Below are 10,615 nucleotides of genomic sequence, written 5' to 3'. Positions count from 1 at the left end.
CTGTGGCGGCCATCTTTACTGCCATAAACAGAGCGCTGTGGCGGCCATCTTTACTGCCATAAACAGAGCACTGTGGCGGCCATCTTTACTGCCATAAACAGAACGCAGCAGCAGCCATCTTTGCTGCCAAATAAGTCACTTCGGAGACGTAAATTATTCCTACAGAAATCTGATTGCATTTTAATCAATAGCATGAACGAACAGGCAAAATAAAAATGGAAAATAAAGTCTGTCCTTCAAAAACAAAGGCTAGTTGAGGCCAACTCACCAGACTGAATACTTTTGTCATCCAGTTTTTGGTGAAAAGAGAAAAACAATCAATGGAAGTGAGTTTGTTTTAATTTATCATGCGATTAATTGATTTATTGCTAGTTACAGCAGACCTAATCAAACAGTGCAGACATTTTCCTTTCTGGGGTTCAATGCAAACAAAGACCCCAGTTTGTGTCGATCCAGAGACTAGAAAAAAAATCATTCAGTATTTTATTAAGCTATATTTAAAAACTGCAGTCAAGCAACTTTTTGTGAAAATTAATTAAATCATTTTGCTCTAAACACTGAGGATAGTTTCCACCTTTCCATCAATCAGATAAGGTGGAAATTACACCCAGTTTTGACTATTAGTTTAGACACTGAGCATCATGTGCTACTTTGGGGATGTGAATGAGAAGCATTGTTTACTCTGCCCCACTGTGACATCCACACACAGGCGAATGTTCAGGACTTTTCTTGCCAAAGCGTGAGCCATCAGAAAAGCAGGTTTTTCGGCCAGCAGTGACTCACCGCTGCTGTAAGCATACGGAGACTCTGCAGATCCGTCCTGCAGGCTGTCCAGGATCTCCCCTTTCCCCACGTCGCTGTCTCCCACCAGGAGGAACTTCAGCAGGTAGTCATAGCTCTTCACCGGGCTGCCCTGGCTGCCCATCTTCACCTCTGACCTCAGGAGGCTCAAAATGTGTTATTTCCCTCTGGCTTGATCCAAAACAAAGTCTGTTTTGCCATGAACTACCTGGATGTGGGTCCAGCTGCAGAGGCTTTGTTTTTCTCTATTTCCGGCTAAAATTTTTAAAATAAAGTGGGTGTCATAAATATGTTAGATACCGTGAAGCTTGATTAAAGGTAGTGCACATTGGGAGAAACAAATCCCATGTAAATAAGACATTATGTAATCAAACTGAAGCCGAGCCTGCCTTTAAATATCGATTGAAGAAACTGATAATTCCATCAGAATCCGATTGGAAACTCTAAAAAAGCAGCAGAAACATGTCAGTAATTATATCAAACTTCTCATTGCTTTGTGGTGAATTTGTTTTAAAACGCTCTCAAACTAGAAATGCGTCGTTTCTCTTTTTCATTCAGGAGACGCTTTCGTAGCAACGAGAAGCTAGCTCTGCATGGGAGCTAGCGGGCTAGCCTAGCTCTCCCACAGCTGCTTTCAATCAGAATAAAATTTACATAAAACACAGCTTCGGGATATAACCCTAGATGAGTTGAAATTAGACTTTAGAGTAAAGCTAAAATATATAAAGTAGCGCTATTTCAACGAGCAGTAACGTTTTTTTTCCCCCAGCTAGCCCAACTTCCCCCCAACGTCTGTATAATTTCAGGCCCCCCTTCCCTTCATTTACTCCGGGAACAAAACAGTCCGTAACTTCAAATCCAGGGGAATGACCCGAGAAATGGCTGGAAATCACGCAGCCGAAAGGTTGTTGCGTCCAGTCCAAATCCGTGTGGGTGCACTTGGAAATCTCAGCCCGCGATGTTTCCATTTCTCTTCATGGTTGTCTGTCATAATCACAGATGTTCCTCCTCCACGAAGCGCCACAACAACACTGCCACTCACTGCTCCGCCGCTCTCCCTACGCAGCACTAGCCACGCCCTCTTCCCCGCCTATCTCTCATGTGATTGGACAGTGGGTTTCGCGGGGGTAGTAAACAGGCGCGTCTATTGGACAATAAATATGTCTATCACAGATTGTTGTCAACAATGCGCAGATGGTGGAGGGGGTATGTGGACACAAAAAGATGTTCCATTCTTCCCAGAGTGCTGTTAGAACAAAGACAGAGACATTTCATCATGTCGATAAACATGATTAAATTAAAGCCTACTATGGCTTGTAAACGCACAGTCTATTTACACGATTAATCTAACTTCTTACTCATCTTTTATGAACTGTTTCAGTTTAAATAATCACCTCAATTTAATAATGTTTATCAGCACCTAAAATAGGATAAATTGAGATTAAAGGAGGTTATAATTCCATTCCAGTTCTTTTTATATTGTTGCCTGATGCGATAAACCGCGTTATCAGAGACAATGTTACCCAAGAACAACTAGTTCCCAATCAGTTCCCATACAAATCCAGTAACAACCAATCAATTAATTTTATACACAATAGTCAGGATCATATTCGAATCCAATAAAAACCAAGTTAGTCAAATATTTTCTAAATATGAAAACCAGAAAATTGAACTGAAGCTTGCCTTTTCTATTTGCCATTGAGAGCAAGCACAGGGTGATGGTAGAGAGGAATGGTTCCCTTTGAGCAGGATGCAACTTCCAGCTGGACCAGACCCACTGCTGCATTTGGATCAGCCAATTTTATTTTTTTTACTAGCGATCTAGTATATTCTGATAAAGAAGTAAGAAATGCATGGAAGAGTTTTTGCCGAATCACCCTTGAATATTATATTATTTAGACAATGCTGTGAAAAAAAGCACAGAAAACTTTATTTGGGATATTTAAATAAATGTTCTGGGGAAATAAACTGACTGGATTCATTTAGTTTTATATAACTGATGACATGTTTGATCTCAAGAAGTTCAAATAAATATTTTTCCCCTTGAATTGAATGGGATACCTGTTATATTATTTGTGAAAAATAATTCAAAAATTATCAATCATGGTTTCATGTTTTACTTCACAAAAACCTGGGATTTAAAATGAGGTGCCACTGTAAATCACTATGATGGGTTAGCTAACGCCTCTGCAGACCCCACAAATCCTGGACACAAACCGTCAGGTTGGCGATAGACAGGTTTTTTCTTTTACACCATACAGCCTGATAAATCAGCTACTGCAAACAGAATAAACATATTTCCACTACCAAAATGTAATTTTTTTTGTGTCAAAATGGTCAACATGGAGCGTTAGCATTGGCTTCCATCCATCCATTTTCCTGCACCCTTGTCCCTTAGTGGGGTCGGGAGGGTTGCTGGTGCCTCTCCAGCTAACGTTCCGGGCGAGAGGCGGGGTCACCTGGACAGGTCGCCAGTCTGTCGCAGGGCAACACAGAGACACACAGGACAAACAACCATGCACACACACACTCACACCTAGGGGCAATTTGGAGAGGCCAATTAACCTGACAGTCATGTTTTTGGACTGTGGGAGGAAGCCGGAGTACCCGGAGAAAACCCACGCATGCACAGGGAGAACATGCAAACTCCATGCAGAAAGACCGGGGCCGGGAATTGAACCCAGAACCTTCTTGCTGCAAGGCAACAACTCTACCAACTGCGCCACTGTGCAGCCCAGCATTGGCTTCCATCTGTGTGGAATCAGTATTTATATCATCATGACTCATCTCCCTACCCTCAGCTCAGCCAGAACACCTACACACATAATAAATGAAGCATGCAAACCTGCGCTGACAGCAGCAGCTTTAACAAGACTCCTAAGATGGAAATCTAGGAATTAAGCTGCAGTTAGAGCAGTAAACAGCTTTAATATTTACTCAGCAAACCCAGGTGATTTTCCCAAGTCAGCAAATAATGAATCAAAACAAATGTGTTTGCTGAGAAGGATGTCAGGAAATATAGTTGGATTTTTATTTATTTACCTGCGTTGCCGTGAGGATTACCAACATTTTTAAGGTGCTTTAACATTTCTGGAAGTTCTTGTTTATAGAAAACCTAAAAGCTATTGAGATTCATTTAAAAACATTGATGCATAAATGCCACCCTGGACGAGCTGATTTGTTTTACATCTATTAAAAAAAACATCAGACACAAAATGAGTGACTGCATAAAAAGTGACTGACCTAATTCAACAGCAGTCCAGTCAATTGGTGCTAGAATCAAAAATATCTTGAGGAAATAAGAAAACAGAGGAAATGACAACCCAAAGCATTCAGCTAAAGATTCACAGACAACAAGATGGAGGCTCTGCAGTGGCCTAATCAAAGCCCAGACCTGTTTACAGATGATGTCCAGAGCTGGAACAGTTTAGCAGGAAGAAAACTGCAGCGTCCAGATCCACACAGACAAGCTTAGTTAATCATGAATGATTTGTAAAACATCCAGCAGACCTATCTCTCTACGTCGCCCTGTAAAGAAATGCCACCCTGGGTGGTGAGCCACATCATTCAAATTAAAGTCAATCACTGAAAACGACAGAAACAATCAATTCTACCTTTTGATTCCTGACGATCGATCTTGTTTTGTAACTGTAATTTACCAAAATAAAATATAATTAGTAATGGAAAAAAGGAAGGAGAAAAATAAAAATTTTATTCAAAATAAGTTTATTGATTAGGATGAAGCTACTGATCAATTATACACAACATCAAAGAGGACCAACATACACATTATCAGGAAAAGCATCCGAAACTCAAACTTCCACCTGAAGGGCTGAGAAACTTCTGGTGCTACTCGTTGATGAATACGAAAAAAAAAACATTCAAAGAACAAACAGCAAACATCCTTCCACAGAATTTTCTCTGCATCCGTTTCAGATGTTTTCAGACGAACTCTGGTGGATCAGCTGGAAAAGTGTCTTTAAAAAAAACACCCAGGTTTTACACAGTGGAAATCTGCTCACAGCGCCACCTACTGGCCACATTTTGGAGCGGTGAACAGAGGGAAATCTTTTCACGTAATTTATGAAACTATGAGTAGTTTTAGGGAAACATCTACCAGTTTGGCACCAACTGGTTTTGCTGCAGGCACAAAACAAGTTAAATCCAAGATGATTTTTTAAAATAGAGACAAAACCATCAATGCTTGGAGTAAAGAAGAACCGCAGTTTGTTTTCCAGCAGCAGAACAAAACAAAACAGACTTCGGTGCTGCTTTTCCCGCCACAGGATTCCTCCACATCGTCCATCTGAACACCTCTGAGCTGATGTTTGGATCAGTTTTCATTTATTTTCAAGAATAAATTTTTACATGTCATAAAACAGGTTAAAAAACAAACAATTTAAACTAAAGAATAAAACAGGAAAAAGTATGGTGGACATTTAGCCAACTTCACCAAACCTGTAACACGTTTATTCATCCGACCACCGGGGGCGCTGTTACACGCTGAGTGTTGCGATTAGATTTGGATAAATACACTGTGATGCAAGCATTAGATTCACGTTTTTTTGTCTCTATCAAATAAACAATAAAACAAAATTTAAAAAAATAAATAAAAGTTCTGCTGTTTGCCTTTTACATTTTTTGAAAGATTTATCTTAGTGAAGTGCCTCTGATGACTGGGCTTATTTTCAGTTGTATTTAAAATGTTTTTAATGAACGACTTGATCTTTTTAGTGCAAATGTAATCAAATTAAAGGCTGGACTTGATCGATATTTTAATAAACAAGAGCCACAAAAAATGTGAATAATTAAAGTAACGGGGATAATTTTCTAAGACAATTTCAGATTTTCATCACATTTCCAGCCCTGGAAAAAGCTGAGTAGGAATCCTGCACGGCGCGTTGTGTCACATGACCCAGCATTCTGTCTCTGATTGGCTGAGACGAACAGCTATGCAGAAACGTTGGTTCTCTTTCAAAGTTGGCTTTTCCAGTGAAAATCAAACTTTTAAATAAAGACACATAAAAAAAAATCTAAATATTTGTCGAATAACTAAAATTAAGAAAATCTTGATTAATTTTCAATCAGAAATCATCTTCAGTCCTTTAACAATCTAAATCTGTAACATTTTGTTAGAACAAAATCCTTTAATTTGTTAAAATTTGATAAATTTTTACTCCCATTAGGGTGAAATTAAATAAAATTGTTATTGTTCTGTGAAGCAGCAGCACTGAAACTACGTCAGGAGTGTTTCACATCTTTCATAAGTGTGGACAAAAATAAAAATATGTACTAAAAAAGATGGAATGAGTGTTCATAATCGATCATTCAAGTTGCTCAGAATGCTTCACAGTTTCTGCCGTCAGTCAGACTTGGTGGTTTTGTGTCTCCAGGGATAAATCAGCTCCCCGATGAACAGCTTCTTGACAAGCGCCGCCCAGGAGTCTCTGGGGTAGCAGCTGTAGGTCGGCGTGCGGTAGGTCTGGACGACGCTGCTGCACTTCAGAGGGTTGATCTGCAGAGGAACGGCAGCGTCAGGGAACAGCCTCCACCTCCAGCACCAGCTAACGTCCAAAACGGAGCGTCAAACTGGGAAATCTCACCTCCATCAGCAGGTGGAGGGCGGTGCCCGGCTCCTCACACAGCACCCTGAACTTCACACCCTCTGAAAATGGAATAAAAACAAATTTACACGCGCCAAGGTTTCTGCTTGCAGAAGCAATGAGATTTACCAGCCAGTCTGTAGGGGCGACAGATCCGCAGCGCCATGGCGAACAGAGGGAAGGAGTTGATGAAGTCGACGCTGAGATGCAGGACGCCCTGGAACAGCACCACCACCAGGCGCAGCTGCCCCACACACAGGCACACAGAGGTGTGAAAAACAAACCAACACCACAGCTTTAACAAACGTTTCTGCTTGTTCTCAGAGAAACCTGCAAATAAAGTCAGTTTAAGGTATGGGAGAAGTTCCCAAAGCTGTTCTCCTGATTGGACCACTGGGGATAAACAAAACAAAAAAGATCTCCGGGAAAGGAGAAACAGAGCTGGGCTTCAATTTATCTATGATTACATGAAACATGATTCACTAAAAAGTGTCGGTTAAGTTATTAAAAGAGTCACTCAGGTGAAAACGTTTCCAAATCCCAGCCTCGGCTTCTCTTACCAGTGTGAAGACCAGGTAGTACAGGGCGGTGGTAGGAAGCAGGAACAGCAGGATGGTGAACAGCAGCGTTCCGATGAAGAGCTGCAGCAAAAACACAACAGACCTCAGGACTGAAAATGACTGAGAAACAGCAGAAAGTCAGGCAAACTGCTGATTAACACCACCATTAATGAAGAATACTTTATAAATCTGATCGTTGACTTCTCCTAACTGCTTTCCATCACGACTGGACTGAGTTTTCGGCTGTTTTCACAACAAAATTGCAAAAACCAAACCATTTGAGCAATCTGTTCCGCTCTTCGCCTGTGGGGGCGCTGCACCAAGAACCGCTGAAGGAAACGACTTGAAAACCTCAAAATAAGGTGCTGAGCGCAACTTCCTTCTTCAAATTTCAACAAAAAAGGAGTGGCGTCATATTTTAGTGTTTAGAGTATTTCTCTTTTGTCTTTAGCTAAAAACCATGAGCCATTTCTCCAGCTGGGGCTAGGCTAGCGTGTTTGTTTTTATCGTATTTACCCAGAATGCCTTTAAAGAATATTACCTTCTTTAAATTTGTGATAAAAAATCTCTTCCAGTCATCCTTCTGAGCAGCTTTTCTGACATTATGTGATGAATTTTGCGATTGAGATAATTCAGGTAGATGTAGTACATCAGGAAAGTTGAGGGAAGACTCACCTGGTCCAGGTCGTAGGAGCACGAGTCGACTCTCTGCCGCAGGACGTTCCACTTCTTCCCCCTGAAGAGCCTCCAGAGAGACGACAGGCCGTAGATCTTCAGGCAGTAGAGCCTGACGGAGACGCACAGAGACAGAAAATCACCGTCCAACGTTTCCATCCACTCATGGAGATCATCAGTTTTGGGCATTTATATGTATAAAATATAACATAAAACAATCTTGACACCTTGAAATTGAGCCTCTGTGTCTTTAAGTAGCTTCTACTCTTTCTGCCTTCAACAATGGTTCTCATTATTCCGTTTACAACAGTTTTTTAAGGTTATATATAATCCCCCCTTTATTCAGAGCAGAGAAGTCTTGATCCATCCTGACCATGAGAAACTCAACCAGGATCAGAGACAGGAAGACAAGTCCAATCCGACAGAACGAGTTGGACTTTCCTTATTTTATCACTAAAAGAAATCTCTGTGCTCCTTATTTCTGGCTCAGAATCAAAGAATAACAAACATTTCTAAACTTTATCTGCAAGAAGCAGAACAAAGGCTGATTTTCTGTGGAGGAACCTTCAAATGATGCATAAATAACGGTTCAGCACAAAAAGCCTGAGGAGATAAAAGTCTCTTCTTTGAAGCTTTTAATGTAAATTTCCAAATTTGGTTCATCAGAGTTCCTGGAGACAGATAATCTGCTCCCAGCCATCATAAAATAATCATCATGAACTAATTTTCCATGAAGCTGCCTGAAGTCAGAGGCAGGCGGCTCCGTCCTCCTCCTGCTGAGATCACTGCAGGGATGCTGAGAAACTCTGACAAAGCTTCTCAAAGCGAAACTACACGCGCTGTGGGAGATGGAGCAGCATTAGCATGCAGCAGGAAGGGGGAAACATTTCAGCGTGACGCAGGCGAGGAGCGCTATCTTTAGAGCAGATGTTTAATTCAGAGGTTCCTTCCTCTGCTCTCATCAGGATCAGGCGCCGATTCTCCAGAACCGAACTGGAGCTGCAGACGGGCGAGCAGCTGAGAGGAAAACCAGGAAGTAAACATCAACAAAAAGGAAGTGATTAACTTCCATCACTTCCCGTGTTTCAGAAAATCTGCGACATGTTTAGGACTTTAATTTTGTTTTTGGGAAATGATTTGATCAAAACGCATCAGAATCAGAGAAACAACATCCAACCAAATAACCAACCAACCGACCAACCAACCGTTCGTTCTGGTCTTATATTTTAGGAAGCTTTCTTCAGTCCAACTAATTATCCAGACTGCTCTTCGGATCCTGATCAATAACTGATAACCATTAGAGAGAGCTGGACCGTCGATTTCCCGTAAATCAAAGCTTCAAGTTTCCACTTAGCTCCGTCAGACTGAAGCATGAAACCTCAATCCGTCTCTGCACTTCCTGACAGCAGCAGAGGAACCGAATATCTCCTCCAGTCAGAGCAAACATCCACCATCTGCCAGATGGAGACGTCCAACGTTTTCAGCCTGAGCTGCTTTTCATTCTGGATACCAGACAAACAGCAACAGAACCACATTCTGGGTCATTTCCTGATTTTCCATACAATGTTTAGTTTTAGAGCCAGTAATGTGGAAACACAGCAGACTGGTGAAGGTTTAAACTAGAAGTCATTTCACTTTAAAGCTCTCTGTATGAGTATTCTTCATATCTGCCAGGTTTACATGGTGGATTTAAGATTCTCGGCTCTTTTTTTAGCAGAGATGCTTAAAAACCCAACAGGTTTAAAATACAGATACTGACTAAATGTATGTAAGCTTTTAAATTCAAGAAAAGTTGGGAAAAAACTCTAAAAAATGTTCTTGCCAAGTTTTATGTTTTTTAGTAAAGAGAAATACTTTTGGTAATTCTCAATAAGCTACAACCAGAAACGTTTAGTTTGATTTAACTTCAGATGGTGAAAGACACTGTGTCTTTTTATTCAGAGTATGTAAATATCTGGTTTCAACGGCATGTGTGCATCACCACGTCTCTGTTTGCTCCTGGTGCTTGTAGGGATTTTAGACAGGAGGCACATAGTCCTCACAGTTGGCCACAGCTGGGTCGTGTCTCAATAAAAAAAAAATGAAATCCAACCCAAAAATGTGAAGAAAACATGCAGCTCTGCAGGTCAGTTCTTGTAATTCCAGAAACAACAACAACTACGGTTCTCCTCTGAGAATAAAGTCAAACATCTCTAAAATAACTCAGTTATTTTATTTGGACAAGTTTAGAATCTTCTGAACCAAAATCAGATGAAAATATTTGAGTTTTACTCAAAGAAAACAGAATTAGTCGCTTTACAGACGCCCGTAATTAAAATGTCTGACAAACTCTGCCCCCTGCAGGCTCTTAAACACATTACAGGTTTTATTACAAATACAGAAACTGGATTAAAATCAGAAAAAATCTGATGTACAAAATGTACAACAGAGTATTGGGCTGAGAATGTTTTTAGTTTTATTATTTAAAGATGCAATATTACCAGAAGAAAAGGGTTAAAATTAAAAAAAAGTCGTTTGATAGTTATGAATATCAGACATGATCAGTTCAGTAATTCAGTGATTCTTTCTGCGACTCCGTTGTTTGGATGATAAAGTGATAATAACTTGATGCTGATGTGATAAGAGATTAAATATTTCCTCATTTGTAACTGGATGCTCAACATTCCTGATTTTAACCCAGCAGTCTGACTGGTTTTTCTTATAAAATCACTACTTTATTATCCTAATATCACAACTTTACTGTCAAATTGCCATAACTTTATTCTATTAATTTAAAAACAAATATTTACTTAGCATGGCCCTGATAATCCGATGCAGAAGGGATTTAATTCCAACACGTAGCTGGACACACACACCGACACACAGCTTTTCATTTGTTTAATTAATTAATACATACATACATACACACACACACACACACACACACACACACACACACACACACACACACACACACACACACACATACATACGAAT

The 10,615-nt window shown here is 40.4% G+C and overlaps 2 protein-coding genes across 2 annotated transcripts in view; both read right to left on the bottom strand.

Moving 5' to 3' along the window:
• Window positions 1-1,847, bottom strand: part of LOC103469071 (RAB40c, member RAS oncogene family) — a 12,450-nt gene extending 10,603 nt beyond the window's left edge. The window contains exon 1 of the mRNA XM_008416560.2: window positions 784-1,847. Within this exon, the coding sequence (XP_008414782.1) occupies window positions 784-925 (142 nt within the window). The 5' untranslated portion in view covers window positions 926-1,847. The remainder of the gene's footprint in view (window positions 1-783) is intronic.
• Window positions 1,848-4,510: 2,663 nt separating this feature from the next.
• The window catches only part of pigq (phosphatidylinositol glycan anchor biosynthesis, class Q), a 12,445-nt gene continuing 6,340 nt past the window's right edge, over window positions 4,511-10,615 (bottom strand). Inside the window, exons 10-14 of the mRNA XM_008416557.2 lie at window positions 7,640-7,751; window positions 6,965-7,045; window positions 6,534-6,648; window positions 6,405-6,466; window positions 4,511-6,316 (exon numbers count right to left, since the gene is read on the bottom strand). Of these exons, the coding sequence (XP_008414779.1) occupies window positions 6,164-6,316; window positions 6,405-6,466; window positions 6,534-6,648; window positions 6,965-7,045; window positions 7,640-7,751 (523 nt within the window). The 3' untranslated portion in view covers window positions 4,511-6,163. The remainder of the gene's footprint in view (window positions 6,317-6,404; window positions 6,467-6,533; window positions 6,649-6,964; window positions 7,046-7,639; window positions 7,752-10,615) is intronic.

This window comes from Poecilia reticulata, linkage group LG8, assembly GCF_000633615.1.
Source record: "Poecilia reticulata strain Guanapo linkage group LG8, Guppy_female_1.0+MT, whole genome shotgun sequence".
Taxonomy (NCBI): Eukaryota; Metazoa; Chordata; class Actinopteri; order Cyprinodontiformes; family Poeciliidae; genus Poecilia; species Poecilia reticulata.
Note: the sequence above shows the minus strand (reverse complement) of the source record. Positions and strands in the feature narration are given on the sequence as shown.